The sequence below is a fragment of the Acartia tonsa genome, chromosome 13, assembly GCF_053477335.1.
Source record: "Acartia tonsa isolate MP-2025a chromosome 13, ASM5347733v1, whole genome shotgun sequence".
NCBI classification, from domain to species: Eukaryota; Metazoa; Arthropoda; class Copepoda; order Calanoida; family Acartiidae; genus Acartia; species Acartia tonsa.
Window position 1 is genome coordinate 9,018,642 of NC_137272.1, and position 22,208 is coordinate 9,040,849.

Consider the following 22,208-nt stretch of genomic DNA (forward strand, 5'->3'; position numbering starts at 1 on the left):
GTCTGGGTCTATAGTAATATTATTATTTAGGATGAAATGATGCCTCTAGCCAATATTGTGGAACCTATGGTCTGGGTCTATAGTAATATTATTATTTAGGATGAAATGATGCCTCTAGCAAATATTGTGGAACCTATGGTCTGGGTCTATGCAGAGGATGTCTATAGGTAATACAAATTGTCATGGAAAATTAAATAAATATTACACTAACAACAGAACGGAGGGGCAATCTACTTTAGCTAATTCGACTCTTAATTTTTATGCATTTGGAATTTTTGGCTTATATTGCATTAATAACAAGGACAATTACGTAGAAGCAAAGAATCAATGCTGTTTGAAATTATGATCAAAATGTACAATAAACCATTTAGCATTACCGAAAGACAGTTTGTCACAAACAATTCGCTATAATAAATAAGATAATGATACAGTGTGTTTTTTTTTTATGAGAACTTTTTTGAAAGCAATTTTACCCCACTTATAGTTATCAGAATTTAATGATTAATGGCTTATTTTCTTCGTTTTTTAAAACCATTTATAGAACATCAAAAAATATTTCAGTTTTTATTAAAAAAGTAGAGTAAAATAAAAATTTCAAAACCTAGGTGTCAACATCTAAAAATGGTATTAGCGCATTTTTTCTCATACTCAAATCTTATACCCTTTGCAAGAATGGCTGCAAAACGCTCCAAAGTTGAGATCCAGAGTTAAAAATTGATACAGATACTATTGGGGACATGTACTAAAACATATTAATGTTTGAAGGCCATATCTCAACCAGGGAGGGAGTACTGGCCCCCCAAAGTGGACTACTGAAAATCAAATTTTTTTCTTGCAAAGGGTAGAAGATTTGAGCTTAAGAAAAATGCGCTAAAACCTTTTTTAGATGTTGACACCTAAGTTTTGAGTTTTTGATTTAACTGTACTTTTTAAATAAAAACTGAAATATTTTTTTGATGTTCTAAAAATGGTTATAAAAAACGAAGAAAATAAGCCGTTAATCATTAAATTCTGATAACTATAAGTGGGGTAAAATTGCTTTCCAAAAAGTTCTCATAAAAAAACACACTGTATTTTACTATGATTATGATTCCTTTATTTTTAGGTTCATGCCATCTTTCAATTGGGACAAGTTTTCAGCAGTGTTTCCTTATATTTGGACTGCAAGTGCTTTCAAAGGTTAGTTGTAAATTAACTATAACTTTATAACTAGAGGGTACGCCTCTATATGTCTCTAGAGGCACTCCATATTCCACCCTCCTCCAAAATCGCCCTGAAAAAAGTACCTCCCTACCAAACTTTTCCTAATCTTTCTTTTTGATTCAAAAATTGTAAGTGAAGGATGGACTTCCTTCCTCGCCCCTCCTCAAGTGCCTCTAGATGCTTCAAGGGGCCTCTAGCACATAGATGGTTTTTAGAGATCATTAGCAATAAATGGCTCAGCTGATAGTAATTGTTAAAAGAAATCTGGTAAAATATTTTGTCGTACAGACAGAAATAATTACATTTTTATTGGGGCAATAAAATATTAATGTTTCATTTTGTTTTATAGAATAAAATATTAACTTGCAATAATTGAGTCTCATAATAATTTCTTTTAATTTTTAATTCTTTGGGCTAAGCAATATTTTGATTTTTATTTATCTATCCATCTAATTATAATTTAAAGTACGTTCAATTTATTCATCCGTAACAGTATATAAACTGTCTATCTATTTATCTACCTGCTAAACTATCTATATTTCTAGCGGTGCATGGAGAGACCCTAGTAACACCTGATTCTAATTATTTATTGATTTAATCTATCTATCTAACTTGCTATCAAGCTGTTTATTTATCTATCTATCTAAGAGCGCATGGAGAGACACTAGTAAAACCTTATGCTAACGACCGAACAATTTAAACTGTCTATCTAAAATATCTAATTTGCTATCTATTTATCCCCTTGTAGTACCTGATGCTAAACGCCACCCTGTGAATCAGTTGGCAATCTATCTATCTACCTAGCTATCTTCCTATCTGTCTATCTAGGTATATATCTATCCAACTTTCTAGGAGCGCATGGAGAGACGCTGGTAGTACCTGATGCTAAACGCCACCTGGTGAACCAGTTGGCTAACTATCTATCTATCTACCTGTCTACCTATCTATCTATCTACTAATCTAGGAGCGCATGGAGAGACGCTGGTAGTACCTGATGCTAAACGCCACCTGGTCAACCAGTTGGCTATCTATCTATCTATCTACCTGTCTACCTATCTATCTATCTAGGAGCGCATGGAGAGACGCTAGTAGTACCTGATGCTAAACGCCACCTGGTGAACCAGTTGGCTATCTATCTACCTGTCTACCTATCTATCTATCTTTCTAGGAGCGCATGGAGAGACGCTGGTAGTACCTGATGCTAATCGCCACCTGGTGAACCAGTTGGCTATCTATCTATCTATCTACCTGTCTATCTATCTATCTATCGATCTAGGAGCGCATGGAGAGACGCTGGTAGTACCTGATGCTAAACGCCACCTGGTGAACCAGTTAGCTATCTATCTATCTGTCTACCTATCTGTCTATCTAGGTATATATCTATATATATATATCTATCTGACTATCTAGGAGCGCATGGAGAGACGCTGGTAGTACCTGATGATAAACGTCACCTGGTCAACTAGTTGGCTATCTATCTTGTCTATATCTATCTATCTACCTAGCTATCTTCAGCTATCTTCAGGCATATATCCACATAGCTATCTATCTACCTATCTAGGAGCACATGGAGAGACCCTGTTAGTACCTGATGCTAAACGCCACCTGGTAAACCAGTTGGCTATCAATCTATCTATCTATCTACCTGTCTACCTATCTATCTATCTAGGAGCGCATGGAGAGACGCTGGTAGTACCTGATGCTAAACGCCACCTGGTCAACCAGTTGAATTGGTTGGAGGTGATGCGACAGGAGGAGAATAAGTTCACTGGCGGCTTCAAGGGGATTGTTCTTACAGGTAAATGTTCTTTAGGGAGGGATCTTAATGGATAATACAAAATATGATGAATTGATATATATCCCCAAATTATGATAAGAAAAATAACCTTAAACTGTTTTTAACCTATTTTTAAAACATATATCAGTTAGGGAGTTGAATCCATTTTTATAGAAGCAGAAACATAATCTATGATTATGGTTTGGACCCTCTAAAACTGTAATCTACCCTTCCACTTTCCCCTCTCTTGGTGAAGATATCTTCAACGCCGATACGATTTTTGAAATGTAAGATTAAACTTTCAATAGAGGCGAAACTGAAATCATACATTCATGTTAACATATCAGCGTATTCATAAACATTGATTTCCTTATTTATATCGACATAATAGTAATGTATCATTCTACTTTCAATAGAGACAAAACTGTAATGATACATTCAAGATAACATATCATATATTTAAATCGACATAGTAGAAATGGTACATATTAAATAGTTTTTTTTTATATTTTTATTAGTTTGAAGTTTTTAAGAAAAAAAGGACCTAAAAATAAAGGTTGCTAACACTTAGCAATCAGGCCCATTTCCAGACCTTAGTCGTTCAATGCCCCCCCCCCCACATATCATCTCGGCTCCTATAAGAGTTAGATGGCAAAAAAAAATTGTGCATGTTCCCTGTTAAATAATAAATTTCCGACTTTAAGTGAGATAAAGTCATTTTTCGCTTACTTCACCCTTTCATTTAACAACTTTATTTTTTAAGGTTAATTAAAAGGTTAAATGGATGTAATTTCCTTATTTATGAATCTAGAACAATTTTTTTCAGAAAATGTTTATCTTAAAGTAAATTTTTTATTAGAAATCTCAAAACATAAATTTTCTTATTCGTTGGCTTAACAACTTTAGGAACTTTTACTGAACTTTGATTGGTTGGTTTAACCACTACTATCTATAATACAAAGTAGAACGATGTCTGTCTGTCCGTCGGCGTCGATCCGTCTGTCCCTTAAGATCTTGGTAACAACTGAACCGATTGGATTCTACTCTTCAGGGTATATACCTTTTGGTCCTGTTGTGGTTTTAAGCTATTTTCTTGGGGGTGGGACAATCTCAACCCCCCAAAAAATGAAAATTCCCCCCCCCAAAAAAAAATTCTGGTGTTGCCCATAAATTATGAGCGAAGCACCAGAATTTTTTTTTTTATTATTATTATTTATTTTTTTTTTTAATTACCTTATCAGCCAAGCCCCTAGAGGCTAGGGGCGAAGCCGCTAGTACTTAATAACCTAACCATTCAAAATCCAATAAAAGTCCCCAAAGTTGTTAAGCCAGCTAATAAGAAAACGTTATCATAAAACTTTGGGGACTAGTATAATAAACAGTCCATTGTCTACCTCTCTCTCTGCTAGTTCCCAAAGTTTTATAATAACGTTTTCATTTTTGTTTGCTTAACATCTTTGGGGACTTTTACTGAATTTTAATTGGTTAGTTTCTTTAGTATAGTGTCGAAACGTTTCAACCACTGATGGCAAATTACAGTAGGGGTATTTTTGGGAATGTACATCCACTTATCGTCTATTGTCTTATCCCTTTAGATCCCTGGTGGCGATAAACTTGGATTAAAGTACCTAGAGGTTTTGGACCAGTTAAGAAGGTAATTTCAGTCCAATGTTCCCTACCTCCCTGGGTACAATAAAAGTTGTCTACAGGGAGGGAAAAATGGACGAAAAATTAAATGAATTCTGTCTATAATAACATGAGAAGACAGAATGAGAAGGACAGTAGCACCCTGTAATCGTTATCAGAAAGTCCTGAACGTCTATTTAAAACATTTGACAAAGCTTTTTATATTAAGAGTTATAACAATATAAATTGATAAGATACATACAAAATGTTAATGCTTCTAAGCAACGTTTTCTACAAAAAGGGTTGGTAGAATTCTGTATGTCTAAAAAAATCACTCTTATGGTTTGCAGGTTTCTATAACTATGTCTTTTTAATATGTTTACTCTCAGCAAAATAAGGGAGGGTTTAAATTTCAGTAGTACCCAAAGTTTTATAAACATTTGTTGGATTTATAAATTTGTTTACTTTTTTATTAATCTTAATTGGTTGATGAAAACTGGCATTGTCAAAACTAAACAGCCAAGATTAGTTGTTTATTACATCTGTTTTTCCAGTTTTGTTAGTCCCGAAGGGGCGAAGGCCCAGTCTAACAAAACTGGTGATCATATTACAACTTTTTACTTTACTATTTGTAGAAAAATGTCTATAATACAATACAATACATTGTTTCAGGTATGGATTAGACGGGTCTGATCCAGCGGATAATAATTGGTTTCGTAGCCATACTGGAAAATCATAAAAAATCATGGACAGAATGACGGACAGGCAGAAAAGTGAATTGTAGATTACCATCACATTTTATTCTTTCTTACTCCAGAGAGCGAGGAGACAATTGACTGCTTATTACAATAGTACACAAAGTTTTACAATAACGTTTTCTTATTCGTTGGCTTTGATTGGTTGATTACATTGTGTTTATAAACGTTTGAACCACTAATTTTAATCTACATAAGGGGTTATTTAGTGCGTCATCATTATGGATGTGCATTAATTTATCATCCATTGTCTTATCTCTTTAGATCCCTGATATGTTTCATAATTTTATTTGTTAGCTTTGCTTAAGTGAAAGCTTTTCATTACATTAAGTTTTAAGTCTTAAGCATGTGTTATAACATATAACATAGGCCAAAGTTAAACTTTATCTGAGAGTGATAGGACAATGGCAGATTGGTTATCATACCTTTTTACATAAAAATGAAATAGTTTGGCAAGGATAATTTATATTTCATTGTCCTTTACCATTATCCCAAAGTTAATTAAATCTATAAGGCCTTTGAATCTAATTTATTAAGCTATATGAAATATATTCAAATCTACTTTTACAGTTTTAAAGAATCCTGAGATAAGAATTACCTTTACATAAATTCAATCCACCTACAATGAAAGCCAAAATAGATAGGCAAAATTTCTGGATTCTATTTTGTACTTCAGTTTGAATTTTCATTGGTTTGAAATAAATGCACATTTAAAATAATCTTTGCCTAAGAAAAGATAAATATACCATGCATGATTTTATTTTACTTTTTGGGCTAATTATTATTTCTGAGAGAAAAGAAAGAAAAAGTATTTTTTTTGTTGATTTTTTGGTATCAGTGCACATAAAAGGAAACGGCATTATCCTCTTAGGAATTTTTTTAACAATTTTGAAAACTTGGGCACCCCCCCCCCCCCCCCTCCCGACAGAGTCTGAATTCAATCTAAGGCAAAGTCTTGGTGAACTATACTTTTCTTTAAACTTTCCTTCCTTGCCCTGTCCAGACCTACAGAGGCAAGGGTAATAGTAGGGGGGATTGAGTGTGAAGGGAAAGAAAAAGGGGAGGCGGAAAAAGTTTAAATTTCGAGTGCTGTGGCCAGAGATGTTCGTTGTCGGGTGGGTACTCAAATTTTCAAAATTTCAAAAAACTATTTTAGGTTAGGTTAGGTTATAGGCTAGGGAGCCGAGCACTGCGGCCAGAGATGTTCGTTGTTGGGGGTACTCAAATTTTCAAAATATTAAAAAACTATTTTAGGTTAGGTTATAGGCCAGGGAGCCAAGCGCTGCGGCAAGAGATGTTTGTTGTCAGGGGAACTTCTCAATTTTGAAAATATTTTTATGTCCTAAATAGGACTTGATTCATACAGTTGGAAGCATGGTCCAGGCATCACGACAAATGTGTTGGTAAACTTCTTGGTGAAAGTGTCAGTAAACTTTACAGCGTAACTGTGCTTCATTAATAATTATATGTGCTATATGTGCCCTACTCTCTACCTTTCTCATCCCTTGTCTCTGCCCTCTCACACTCCTTCCATGCGCTCCATCCACTTCAACCAAGGAGAGTGTGACTCTCATTGGTTGGAGTTTTATATAAATAAGCCCGTTGCTTGTGGTGAAGAACTGTGATTCTGTTCATCGGTTGCCATGCTAGACTAATGAGGCTTATGTCTCCACTTACCCTCCCTCCCAACCCTATATCCTAAAAAGAGATAAAGATATCCTAAAACTGATTGATTGGGCTTGTAAAGGAACCATTTGAGTATCGTTGGTCAAAAAAGGTCTGATTTGTGAGCATTTTTGACCAAGTTGTGGCCAAATAATAATGAAACATATAAAAAGTAGCACACTTTAAATACTCAGTCATTTATAGTAAAAGTGGCTTATACAAGTTGAAATGAAGAAAAAGGAGGAGGAGTACTAATTAATCCCTTTCTTCCTGTAAGCAGTTTATGAAAAAAATGAAGATTTGACTGATATAATCCAAATAAGCAAAGTTTTTTATTGATTACCTGTAAGTAATTTATCAAAAATAGCATAATTTGTTATATAAGCCAAATAAATAATAATTTTCATTGATTGCTTATATGTAAATAGCGGCTTCGCCCCTAGCCCCTAGAATCCAATTGCAAAACATAGCAAATTCTTACAAAACATAGCAAATTCTTACAAAACATTGCAAATTCTTGCAAAACATAGCAATTTCTTTAAAAACATAGCAAATTCTTGCAAAACATAGCACATTCTTGCAAAACATAGCAAATTCTTGGAAAACTTAGCTTTTCTGTCCTTCACATAGCTAATTCTTGCAAAACATAGCAAATTCTTACAAAACATAGCAAATTCTTGCAAAACATAGCAAATTCTAACAAAACATAGCAAATTCTTACAAAACATTGCAAATTCTTGCAAAACATAGCAATTTCTTAAAAAACATAGCAAATTCTTGCAAAACATAGCACATTCTTGCAAAACATAGCAAATTCTTGGAAAACTTAGCTTTTCTGTCCTTCACATAGCTAATTCTTGCAAAACATAGCAAATTCTTACAAAACATAGAAAATTCTTGCAAAACATAACAAATTCTAACAAAACATAGCAAATTCTTACAAAACATTGCAAAGAAATTGCTATGTTTTGCAAGAATTTGCTATGTTTTGCAAGAATGTGCTATGTTTTGTAAGAATTTGCTATGTTTTGCAAGAATTTGCAATGTTTTGTAAGAATTTGCTATGTTTTGTTAGAATTTGCTATGTTTTGCAAGAATTTGCTATGTTTTGTAAGAATTTGCTATGTTTTGCAAGAATTAGCTATGTGAAGGACAGAAAAGCTAAGTTTTCCAAGAATTTGCTATGTTTTGCAAGAATGTGCTATGTTTTGCAAGAATTTACTATGTTTTTTAAGAAATTGCTATGTTTTGCAAGAATTTGCAATGTTTTGTAAGAATTTGCTATGTTTTGTTAGAATTTGCTATGTTTTGCAAGAATTTGCTATGTTTTGTAAGAATTTGCTATGTTTTGCAAGAATTAGCTATGTGAAGGACAGAAAAGCTAAGTTTTCCAAGAATTTGCTATGTTTTGCAAGAATGTGCTATGTTTTGCAAGAATTTGCTATGTTTTTTAAGAAATTGCTATGTTTTGCAAGAATTTGCAATGTTTTGTAAGAATTTGCTATGTTTTGTTAGAATTTGCTATGTTTTGCAAGAATTTGCTATGTTTTGTAAGAATTTGCTATGTTTTGCAAGAATTAGCTATGTGAAGGACAGAAAAGCTAAGTTTTCCAAGAATTTGCTATGTTTTGCAAGAATTTGCTATGTGAAGGACAAAAAAGCTAAGTTTTCCAAGAATTTGCTATGTTTTGCAAGAATTTGCTATGTTTTGCAAGAATTTGCTATGTTTTGCAAGAATTTGCTATGTGAAGGACAGAAAAGCTAAGTTTTTTAAGAATTTGCTATGTTTTGCAAGAATTTGCTATGTTTTGTAAGAATTTGCTATGATTTGCAAGAATTTGCTATGTTTAATAAGAATTTGCTATGTTTTGCAAGAATTTGCTATGTTTTGCAAGAATTAGCTATGTGAAGGACAGAAAAGCTAAGTTTTCCAATATTTTGCTATGTGATGGACCAAAAACCAATTTTATGCAAGATTTTGCTATGTAAAGGATCAAAAAGCTAGGTTTTGTGAGGTGAAGGGAGGCTACTTATGTCCTCAATCTTGCAAAATCTTTGTTTAGGGAGGCATGTTATGCCCTTCATCTAACAAATTCTCACTTGAGGAAGGTTACTTATGTCCTTCCTAGGAAGGTGACTTCTGTCCTAATTTAGGAATGACTTTGTTTTCTTTCCATGATCCTAGTAATTTTCTCTAAAAATACACATGAACCACCAGAAAAAAAATTTACGTCTTTATCTGTACCAGGAGCCGAGATAGAGGGGGGGGGCTCTTGGAGCCCCCCCCCCCCCCTGATCTATTAAGGTGGGAATTGGGGCCCGATCTGTAAGGGTTCAGGAAAAAGTTTGGAAAAACTGTTTGGAGAAAAGTGCCCCCTACCCATTTAAAAACGGAGCTTCATGATGCTAGGGGCGTAACCACTATAGTCTACAATATAAGGTAGCGAAGGATTTTAATTTAAAGCAAAATATTTAGGAAAATTGCATGATGAGTTTCATAATTATTTATAAGTAACAGGGTGTCCACTTGTGTGGCGTGAATGTCAGTGTGTGTGCACTGAGGGATCTTACTAACCAAGTAAGGGTGAGGGGGGGCATAGACCAGTAAGGAGTTAATCCAGTAATTATTGACCTTCTTTCATAAAATGACCTTTATCTCCATGTTCCTTTTGAATGAGAGAAAAAAACATAGAAGCAAATTTGTTTGTTATAAAATTAATAAAAATTTTGTGAGTTTAATTTTAAGGGTACTTTTAGGGTCTCAAAGTTGGACAAAAAATTTTTTTTTTGAAAATTTTTAAGTAGGTGTTAAAGATTGACCTACACAAAAATAGGTAAGACCTAAACTAATCCATAAAAACCTTTTTAACTAAGAACTGTCCATACTTTCCAAATCGGTTGAGAGCTTTAAAATAGAGTTGATATTTTTTTCAAAAATGACCAGAGTTGGTGGTGGGGCATTTTCAGGTAATTTTGAAAAAAATTAAAATTTGATTTTTAAGGTCAATTTTCAGGTTTTCCAAAATTCAATATGGGTTTTTTAAGAATTAGGCCAAAAAGTGAGTATGACAGTGTTATTTTTATGAAAAAATTTAAATTTTTTTTTAAAGAAAATTTTTGCAAAAAAAATTTAATTTCATGTCTTTAAAAAAAAATATTTTTGACATAGAAGGGATAGTCCAATCCTTATGAAAATTTTTGTGGATAATCCCTCTAACCTAACCTAATTAAGATTAATTATGTTTGATTGGCTGTTTGGCCGTTTTTCATTGATTTTTTTTAGGTTGAAAAAAACATTATTGGTTTAGCCCCCCATGTGGGGTATTAATCAGTAACGACTTTGAGTCCAATTATATCAAACTTCTTAAATTCCTAGGATAACCTGATAGTCTTTTCCGTAAGCTGTCTAATGGTCTTGGTTTTATTAGAAAATATAAATATTTTCCCTTTTTTTTTCTTTAAAAAACTGAAAAAATTACCGGTTTAGCCTGCCCTCATCCTAAAGCAAGAAAATTTTGCTCTTTCATTTTGTACAAAAAAAATTAAATATAAATTTTTGATTAATTGTTTATAAGAAATGAATGAAAGTTTTTGTTTATTAGGCTTATATACCAAATCATGCCATTTGTTGATAAATTATTTTCAAGCAATCAACCAAAATTTTTGCTATTATCCAAATCATGGTAATTTTACAAAAAAATACTCATAATCAATCAATAAAAGTTATTGCTTATTTGGCTCATATACCAAATCATACTATATTATGATAAAATACTTATAAGTAATCAATTTGATTGATTGATTGATTAGCCATAGTTTTGTATGGCTTTGATCTGGAGTAGGCTGAGACACTTTTTCATATAAATAGGACTGTCAAGCTCCATGTTCAAGCACATTATGACTTGACTTGCTATCTCATGAGATCTATTCATTATTACCTTACCCTTGCTGAGTATGGTATGGTAGATGTCCCAAATTAAGTCACCGTAATGAATGACCCTCTCCAAAGAGGAGCTTGGGTTAAGGGTAGTACTGATTTTAAGTAAGTGACTATTGGGTATCCAAACTTACTCAATAATCCCCTTCTTACACAACCAGGGGATGATGCATGATTAATGTTGCGAATGAGAAATTAGAGTCAACATATGGAGAATTAAACTTGAACTCTCACCACTGGAGCTCAGTGTGCTACCACTAAGCATGACACCCCTACTAAGTAATCAATGAAAATTATTTGACTTATTTATATACAAAATCATACTTTAAAAAAAAATTACTTATAAGCAATCAATGAAAATTGTTGCTTATTTGGCTTATATACCAAATCATGCCTTTTTATGTTAAATTGGGTAAACATTCAAATGCCCCGCCTCAAAAAGCCAGTAATAGAATTTAAAGTTAAAGGGACTGTGAACGTAAATTTTTCTCATCTTAATATCAAATCATAACATTATCTCATTCATAATATCTCACAAATAGAGCAAAACGCGCTTTTGTTTGCTTTAAAAACGGTTTTTTCCGACGATTTTTATAAGGTCAAGGGAAAGGAAGAAATTTTCCGTATTATATAAAATGTGCATTAAATTGCCTTTTTCTCCCATTATAGCTAAAATTAAACTTTTTCACATAGTTGTTGATTTTTCCTAACGGTTAAGCTGACTTTTAACATAATCCTTGCTTTAAACCGATGTATAGTTACTTAGAAATTGATAAAATAAGCAATATTTTTTATTGAAAACCAAATATAATAACAAAACTAGAAACAGGTTTTTTTATTAGTATCCAATTATCTTTAGATGGCCCATCTCTCGCCCACATTTAATTACAAATTTGTAAATAATAAAGACGCAATATTTCTTTATTAACAGTCTGATAAAAGTGTAAGCTAATTCTCCAAAGTGGGTTATTTATTGTCCAACACAATAAAAAAGGATATTATTATTTTAATAACCTATGAGATTCAACCCTTTGTAGACAGCGAGGTATTTTTTTGTCAATAATGGGAATTTAAAATAGGTCTTTATTACTTAAATACTACGTTATAAAAAAACTAATTGGCAATTTTATATCATAAAATGAATCCTTAACAGTAAGTAAATTGTTACAACTATATATGACAAGTTAAATATCCCTACAAACATTATAAGAAACAAAAACGTTCAGATTTTCCCTGTTTTTTCCTTTTTCCCTCCCAAAATACCATAAAATCAAGGCATTATTCTTGGATATTTTTGTTAATAGGATGTTTTTGGTTGATAAGTGTAGTGAAATGTGCTTAGAAAATGTTAAGATTTGATAATCAGATGAGAAATATTTACGTTCACACTCCCTTTAATATTTTGGACTTCCCATCAAATTCAAGGTAAATTATTCAGGTTTAAACTTAAACCAGGGGTATATATTCTGCATGGTTGACCCTGCTAAAGTGGGGGGAAGAATAATAAATATAAGGTTGGGGGGGAAAATGTAAAAAAAATTAAGAGAAATGAAAACATTTTTTTCCATTTTTCTCTTCCTTGTTGAAAAAAAATCTAAAAGAATATGTGGGATAATATAATAATATGAATAAAATTAAGAATTCTGAATGTTTTTTTTCTATTTTTTCACCTTTCTTGATGTAAAAAACTAGTAGTGGGAAGAAAAAAAACATTTTGCAGCAGTGGTATAAAAATTTATTCTTGTGCAGAATATACAACCCTGACTTAAGTGTTAAGTGGAGGGGGTTGAGTTTCTATAGAACAAAACAATGAGTGCAGGGGTTGTTAGTTTGTTAGTTATATATATGCCATGAGAGGGGGGGGGGGGGGTAGAGGAAAGAGGTAAAAGGCTATATAATGCAGGGAGAGGATGGGTTGATCTGTTTATTACACTAGTTAAGTTGAGTGTTCATACATTTCAGCCACTAATTGTAATCTATAGAAGGGTAATTTGTAATTCAAAGAAAATTATGGAGTAGCCCCTCTTTTTACTTGGAATTGTAAAACTTTTAAAAATCTTTTACATGTTTATGTTTTATAAGTTATGTATTATTTATATGTTTTAATTGAAGAATAAGAATTAATTTAATTACTTTAAATTAATTTAGTTTTATGATTATGTTTAACAATGGTAGATGAATTTTTGCTAGCATTTTAATTTGCTGACCTGTATGCAATCCTAATCATACTACTAATGCTTGATAATTAGTGTCAATTCATTTCAGCAAAGATAAGTTTTTAAATTCTATTGGGGACCCTACAATATTGTTAAATCAAATATTAGAAGAATAACAGTATTATTGAATATTTTAAGATAGTTAAGGCTCTTTTTCACATAACTCTATCTATGATCATTTCCTATTTTATTTAATAGTAATGTATGAACACCATGCATGATGTATTTATTGCCATGAAGGGGGGGGCGAAGGAGAAGTGACACATTTGGAATTTTGGGGAGAGGGGAGGGGATACATTAGGAAAGGGAATTATATGGCATGTATAATAAATTCTCTTAATGAGGGTGGGTAAATATCATTATCACTTATGCTTCAGTAATACCTACAATAATAAAATGTCTATTTTAGTAAGTTTTTTTTATAAATTACCATTTTTGAGCATTTCAATCAGTTTTTTTTTAAAACTCAACATATTTTTTCAAAATTATTTGAATATTATGGCACAAAATAACAAAGCAGTTTAAAAATTCTATCTATAATGCTTATTAGCGCTGTTCAGGATGTTCAACCCCAATAATTAACATTGAGACCTTTAAAATTAGGCGGGAAATTAAAATACCCTATTGCTGGGTTTCTCAGGCCCGGGCTATGTGATACCTCGTCCGTTAAATTTGGTATAAGCAATTGATGATAATTTTTGCTTATTTGGATTATATCAGCCAAATCTTCAATTTTCGTCATAAACTGCTTACAGGAAGGAAAGGATTGATTATTACTCCTCCTTCTTTTTCTTCACTTTAACTGATACAAGCAACTTTTACTATAAATGTCTAAGGATTTATTTACTCCATCCACTTTTAACTCACAAATCAGACCAAATTGTTCAGTAATTGATCAGTAATTTACCACAAAAATTCACAATTAAATAAGCAATTAACCTCTTAGTGCTTACTTTCACGGTGAGAGATTACTAGGGAAATATTAAGATGAAATAAATTGAACAAAAAAATTAGGTACAAATATATACAATTGAATTAATTAATAAACGACTTTCTTAAAATAATTTTGAATACTCATTTGATACCCTTTTTAAAGTATTTTTTTTAAATAAACAAAATATCTTTTATATACGCTCTCTGTATGTTTTATTTATTTAGTTAAGAATATACAACAATGTTTAAATCATATATAAAATCTATGCTTTTTTCACAATTGACATAATTTTAAAATAGTATGGTACATTTCTATTATGTCGATGTTAAAAAGTAATGGAAGATTACAGAAACATAGATATTAAAAATGTAAACCATGATTCCAGTTTCGCCTCTATTGAAAGTGGAATCTTACATTTCAAAAATCGTATCAGCGTTGAAGATATCTTCACCAAGAGAGGCAAAAGTGGAATCTTACATTTCAAAAATCGTATCGGTGTTGAAGATATCTTCACCAAGAGAGGGGAAAGTGGAAGGGTAGATTATAGTTTTAGAGGGTCCAAACCATAATCATAGATTATGTTTCTGCTTCTATAAAAATAGATTCAACTCCCTAACTGTATATCAAAAATATACTATGACACCAGTAGAATTAAACTGCAGAGCCTAAATTTGAATTAAGTCCCCAATAAACTTTTTTGAGGGGATTTAAAAATTAATTTTACTGTTGCTGTGGTCTTTTTTGATCAGAGCAAAAGATCTTTTTTTATTTGGGTAAAATTCGTAGCTTTTAGAGTGTTTTGCTTCAAATATATAGTACTCTGGTATAGAGTAAAATTAGGCCTTTTGATTTCATCTAAATTAATTCATTAAAAACTTAATTCTTTACAATATATCAATGAATTAACTTTATCGTGCTTGTTTTCCATCACTTATTTAAAACACAAAAAAATTGGCTGTAAAGGGTTAAATAGTGAAAGATGACAACAAACGTTTACACAATACAACAAATTTTTTTTTGTCACATATACAAATATGATAAAATATAAGATTATTCAAACTTATTTTTTTGAATATTTTTAAAAAGCATGTATCTTTTATGTGTATAGTTTTCATTCTTTTCATTTTAATTAAATAAAAATTATTTAACTACATTGGAAATAAGTCACTTTGTGAAAACACTCTTTTTTGAATTGTAAAAAACTGAAATGAAACAAGGCTTCTAATTGGTTCAGACTTCAGAATAATATGTTTTATTTTAATGTTAAATTTCTTCTATATAAATTATTGTTTTAGAAAAAAATTATTTGCATCGAACAGAGTAGAGTTTTTTATTATTGTATTGATATAATCTGAATCACATCAAATTGTTCTGTAAGAAACAATTTAACCCCAAACTAAAAAATGCTTTTGCTTCCATCAAAATGATCACAGCAACATATAAAATTGATTTTTAAATCCCCCAAAAAAAGTTTATTGGGGACTTAATTCAAATTTGGGCTCTGCAGTCTGATTCTACTGGTGTCATAGTATATTTTTGATATATGATAAAAAAATAGGTTAAAAACAGTTTAAATGTATAATGTATAAGCCGAAAAGTTTGATCATTCTTATTTATTGCAACCGAATAAAAATTTTCAAAGCTCTCCAAAGTTTTAAAGCCAATGAATGAGAGAGCGTGTTAATAAAGGTTTAGAGACGGGAATAATTTATAAAAAATATATTGATGTATATCCTCTTTGATGATAAACAAAATTAGACCTTTTCAGATTATAATTGTTGGTTTAAAAGTTTAGACAATGTTGGTTTGGAACCAACCAATCAAAATATATTGTACCAAATAATATGAGCGAGATTATAAAACTTTGGGTACTAGTGTATTTCACATTCCCATGTCTCCCCCCCCCCCCCCAACACCAACCCCCCAGGTTTTTACTATTTACATTTTTTCTTATATTTTAGGATGGCAGAGGTTCGATCACTTTTCAGTATTATGTGAACTTTTTGCTTCTGGTTTTCCAAGCTTAGTCCTGGGTAAGTTATTTATATTTTTAATATTCTAAAGTAATAGGTTGTGTGCTTGTCACTGAAGACTTCTGAACCGATTTTTATTAGTTTAATAGTAAATTTTCAGACAATTAATAAAGGGTCATTAAATCCATATAACAATAATTCAAGTAACTATTGATTATACTTTAATATGTCAATGAACCCGCCAAAAATGCCACATTTAAAAATAATATGAAGTAATGGGTGTATTCCCCCTTGTTGAGCAGTAACCCCATCCCCCCTAGCCTTACATTTAAAACAATTTTAACACCCCCTTTTATATAGAATTTTTATTAAAGAAAAGGGGGATGGTACATAGATCAAAAGACACTTTGAGGGAAAGCATCCAATAATGAAATCATGATTTCAGATTTACTTTCAGTAACACATGGATATTACAATACTTCTCTGATTTTAGATTTACTGGCAGTAACACTTGGATATTACAACACTTCTCTGATTTTAGATTTACTGGCAGTAACTCATGGATATTACAACACTTCTCTAATTTTAGATTTACTGGCAGTAACACTTGGATATAACAACACTTCTCTGATTTTAGATTTACTGGCAGTAACTCATGGTTTTTACAACACTTCTCTAATTTTAGATTTACTGGTAGTAACACTTGGATATTACAACACTTTTCTGATTTTAGATTTACTGGCAGTAACACATGGATATTACAACACCTCTTTGTTCCCGGAATTCTTTTCAGCCCTACAATGTCCTCATAAAGGAGCACAGGTAAACAAAATAGGCTAAAACCATCGCCAGACTTAAATCTGAAAATAAGATTGCGAAGGTTCCCTAAAATGGAGTATTCAAATTGTTCTTGATATCTCAAGCTACAGACAAAAAAAAACCTTACTACCTACTTTATAAAACAGGATCGGTTTTTGATTTATTGATCTGTCTAGGTTCCTTAGTATTTGAATTTAAGTAGACACTTTAGTACAGGCATAATGGCTAGATCAAACTTCATGTAAAAACACATTATGGCAGGTTTTCCAACTTAAGTTACATCATGAATGAAACTCTCGTTAATCTTTTATTAACTTTGTCCATCGGCTTCCCTACTTAAGGATGTTGTCATCCTTGTTTTTATTTTAGCAAGTATTGAACCTGGATTCTGACAACTTTATGTGGTCAGCCCTGTCCTGGTGCAACTTTCCTGGGTCTTCATTCTTTAGGTAATTATATGAACTTAAAGATGGAATGATAGATAGATGATAATTGAGGTTATAGATAAAGTAACTTTTTTATAAAATATTTGGATAGATGGGTTGATATTAAAATTAAATAAATAGATAATATTATATTAAACAATCTTCTAAAGTCTAACTGTTAAAAATTGTAGATATACATATAGAGAGAAAACTAAGTTATTTATAGTATCGTATTTTAGACCGTTTTCCGCGGATAGTACAGAAAAAATATAAGATTAATTACACATTCGTTTTCCCCGAGGTGCCGAAGTGTCATGTCAAACAAAGCAGGGATTTATTTTATTATTCGTGAAAAACTGTTCTTATTAGAACAGAGGAAATTAATCGGATTGGAAGCCACAGTGGAATGTTGAAAACTCATACGTTGCCCCATGTGTCAATAATGTAATCTATTAACATAATTACTAATACTAAACTTTTTAGAGAATTTTCCTCATTATATCAAGGATGATTATTGCCTTAACTAGCGCAGCAATAACAAGCAACCAAGTTGTCCTGTAAACAAGTTAAATTACGTACTTTGAAAAGAGAAAAAAAACAAATAAAAATATATTGAATGTTACTCTATTCATAGGGTTACGGAGCAGCTAGTTGCTTTGGAGAAAGAAACAAATGAATTCTTTAAAATGTAAGTATATATATTTTACACTTGCTAGTTTGTTCAACCCAATCACTATTTATAAAAAGTGTTTAAAAATTTAGAAATTAGATTTGAAAATAGATCTATAATTACAATATGGATGTATATACAGATAAATACCTGCCATCCTTTTCCAAGGACCTTTTTCGTCTGCTAGCAAATTGTTTTCTTCTACTTGGTTGTGTTAATATTTCCAATAATATCGGTTGATTTTCAAAGACCCAATTGAGAGTCGGCGCAAGGTCCTTGGGATGTGGACATACAGTTATTTAACCCCTTCCCCCTCTAGTGATTTACTCTAATGATAGGAAACTATTCTGGTAATCAAAGTCAATATTGATATTTGCTTATATTAATATTGTCATTCTTGTATTTATTTTGTTATGTGCCTAGTGAAATAAACCTTTTGTATGGTGAGAAAGTAGGTTAGATTCAGGAATCTAAAGGGATAAGACAATGGCCGATAAGTTGATGATACACAAATGAATATACCCCTTCTATAGATAACAATTAGTTGTTGGAACGTTTAGACGCTCAAGTTACTAAATCACCCAATCAAAATTATAGTAAAGACCCCAAAACTGTTAAGCTAACAAACAGAAAAAAACTTTGGGGACTTTTAAACAGCCCAATGTCCCCTCTCTCCCTGGGCTAGAATAGACATTACTTGGTTGGATGGTGTCCAAATAATTTGGGGGATATAATTGGCTCACAATTAATTTTATTACGCCCTCATTTTCACATTAGGGATCTTAAGGATAAGACAATGGACAATAAATTGTTGTACATCCCCACGTATTTCCCCTTCTGAAAATTGATATTATTAGATGTAAAGTTGTAGCACGCAAAATGCCAAAAAAATATAGAGAAATTACACAATCATTTAAATTCAAGGAGGGAGGGGACATTGGACTGTAAATTACTCTTGTACTAAAAGTTTAATAACCAAGTTACCTAACCTCATTCGTTGGGGATATTATCAAATAAGGATTGGTTATTTCAAAGGTTTCAACAAGTAATTTTAATTTACAGAAGGGGTAATTCTGTTTGTCATAATTGGGAATCATTATAATTTTTTCCCTAAAGATCCTTGAGAATAAGCTGTTTATTTGAAACTTTCTTTCAAAACAATATTAAATTTTTATGATTATTGTATGTTTCTAATGTTAACTTACTGCTGTAAATCTTATGATTTGGTATACAATTGCAATTATTATGTAAGTGTTTTCAGGGATCTAAATGGATAAGACAATGGCCGATAAATTGATGTACATCCCCAATGATGATAAGAATTATTGGCTGAAACGTTTGAACACTTAACTTCATAAAGCAACAAATTAAAATTCACTAAAGTATTAAACGTTGTTAAGCTAACAAATAAGAAAACGTCATTATAAAACTTTGGAACTAGTGTAATAACAGCCCATTGTCCCCTCTATCTCTCTGATGTATTGTCATCCTTGTTTTTTTAGGGCTGAAAAGAAGAAAGGTTGGTTCACTCAGTACAGCAAAGATCATAACTTTGGCTCAGCTTTCAGAATAGACCAAGTAAGTTTTTTCATTGCGAAGCTTTTCCCTAGAACTGCCATGTTGAGCACAAAAACACATCCACTTACTTTTTTTATATAAATCAAATTTGTTTGTTATTTCTTCAGGTCAGATTTAGTTAGGTCATATTGTTTACAGGGTTGACCCGAAAATTTGTGGCCCCTTGAAGTTGAAGTGGTTAGGCTTAGGGAAAAAATAACAACCTCTTATTTTCAGTTTATTATAAATTAATGGGTTTAGTGTCCAATAAGCATTTTAAGGGAAAGAATTAATTATTTGATCGCTATGTCTAAAGTAGAGAAGCTATAATCTAAATAAATTGGTCTCTATAATCATTAAAACTCAAGCACTAATAAAGCTATTCTTAAATCATAGCTTAATACCTGTAAAATTGATTATTTTTTTGTCTAGATATTTGAAGATTGGTCACGGTATCAGCACCAAACAAGTACACTAATGAGAAAAGCCAATACAGCGCTAAAAGAGGTAATCGATTATACAGCAATTTGATCTTTAAGGATGGGAGGGATAATGGAAGATAAATTGTTACAATCTTCAATGATAATAAACAAAATACCCCTTATGTAGATTGAAATTATTGGTTGAAAGTTTGAAAAGTACCCAAAGGTTTTGAGCCAACAAACAAGATTACTTGGTTATAAAACTTTGGGTACCAGTGCAATTTACAATCCAATGTCCCATTCCTTCCTGAAATAATAAATATCAGCATATTCAGATTATCTGCCTTTAATTTTTGTTGCACTGCGTAGACTATTGCTATTTAGATGGCACTATTTATATTGTTCAATTACGGAATAATATTAGGAATGGAAATGCGTACTATATACCTTTATTATAGAGTAGCTGTGCTTATAAAAGTGTACATATAGATTATTTCCACTTTAGGTATATGACCATCACACTCAAGGAGAATGGGTAGAACAAAAACTATATCCTATATACAAAAAATTGTCCAAAATGAGGTGAGTTCTTTTCCATATCATTTATAGTTATGGAATCTCAACCATAAAGATTTTTTTATCCAATCTTGACAAGAGAGGTATTTTTAGAAAGAGGAATATATATAGAAAACGCCTATGTAAATTATAAAATCTGCAGAAATCATATTTGCAAGTTATTTGCAAAAATCTGCAATGTTAATTTGCAAAATTAATTTCATGCCTTAAATGACAGATTTAGAAAAAAATCTTTTTATGAAAGATGTTTATCTATAAGTTTAGAACATACTTAAGACAATAATATTTTCCTCAGTGTTACTTTTTTCGCCTTATATATGAAAAAAAGCAATTTTTTACATTTTATGATAAAAAAGGTACAAAAATATGTTTATTCTTGATGTAAACACAATAATTGGCATAAAATCTATCATCCTAAATGTAAAAATCAAATATAGAATCCTTTTTAGAGTCAATATAGTGCAAAAAGTAACTAAGACATTTTTGCAAATTATGAAATTCTAAAGAAAATAGTTCTTTTTGCTTTTGATATACTTATCAGATAAATGTATATAAAATTAGTGATCAAAAACTATAAAACATGCTATAAGTGTTTTTCAACACTGTCATTGAATAAATTGCACTTTTAGGTTTAAGAATTACCGAAGTAGTGCATAAAAACTCTTTTTATGAAGTAATTAAACAAAATAAATGCCAAAAAAACAACTATAAAATGGTCTACTGCATTATAAATAAAGGCTAATTGTTGATTTGAATTTATTTTGTTTAGTAACTTAATAAAAAGAGTTTTTATGTGCTTCTTTGGTAATGAGTAAACCTAAAAGTGCAATTTAATCAATGATAGGGTTTTAAAAAGTTATAACTTGTTTTCTCGTATTCATTTGAATCCGGTGGATAGGAACCGGTTCTCATGAATACGAAAAAACTATGTCTAGCATCGTATTATATCCAGTTTTCTACGAATATAGAAATGTACAATCATAAGATTAAAACTAGTTTTTTTTAGCCGGTGCCTTCGGCACCACGGGGCTAAAAAAACTAGTTTTAATCTTATAATTGTACATTCTATATCCGCGGAAAGCCGTTTATAATACGATACGAGAAATAACTATTATAGTTTTTGATCACTAATTTTATATACATTTATCTGATATGTATTGTATATCAAAAGCAAAAAGAACTATTTTCTTTAGATTTTCATACTTTGCAAAAAATGTCTTGGTTACTTTTTGCACTATATTTGCTCTAAAAAGGATTCTATATCTGATTTTCACATTTGGGATGATAGATATTATGCCAAATTATTTTGTTGACTTTAAAAAAAAAATCTTTTTTGTTTATATACCTTTTTTATTATAAAATGTAAGAAATAGCTTTTTTATATATAAGGCGAAAAAGCTGAGGAAAATTTTATTGTCTTAAGTATGTTTTAAACATCTTTCATTAAATGATTTTTTTCTAAATCTGTCATTTAAAGCATGAAATTAATTTTGCAAGTTATTACTGAAAATATATTGTGCAATATATTAAAGTAACTGAATGTCTATCTGTCTGTCTGCCTTTATATATGGACAAGTGTAGTTCTTCTTTGTAATAAAGTTTTACATAAGTTCAAAAGGTTACCAGGGATGAAGCCGATAGTTTTACATGATA

The 22,208-nt window shown here is 31.2% G+C and overlaps 1 protein-coding gene across 4 annotated transcripts in view; it reads left to right on the forward strand.

Annotated features, from left to right (window-relative positions):
- Positions 1-22,208, forward strand: part of LOC145304626 (hexosaminidase D) — an 88,682-nt gene that overhangs the window by 60,474 nt on the left and 6,000 nt on the right. For all 4 annotated transcript variants that reach the window (XM_080146548.1, XM_080146550.1, XM_080146549.1 and 1 more), the window contains 10 exons: positions 100-167; positions 1,106-1,179; positions 2,873-3,001; positions 16,075-16,146; positions 16,820-16,908; positions 17,275-17,354; positions 17,965-18,018; positions 19,503-19,578; positions 19,990-20,064; positions 20,485-20,561. In XM_080146548.1, the coding sequence (XP_080002674.1) occupies positions 100-167; positions 1,106-1,179; positions 2,873-3,001; positions 16,075-16,146; positions 16,820-16,908; positions 17,275-17,354; positions 17,965-18,018; positions 19,503-19,578; positions 19,990-20,064; positions 20,485-20,561 (794 nt within the window). The remainder of the gene's footprint in view (positions 1-99; positions 168-1,105; positions 1,180-2,872; positions 3,002-16,074; positions 16,147-16,819; positions 16,909-17,274; positions 17,355-17,964; positions 18,019-19,502; positions 19,579-19,989; positions 20,065-20,484; positions 20,562-22,208) is intronic.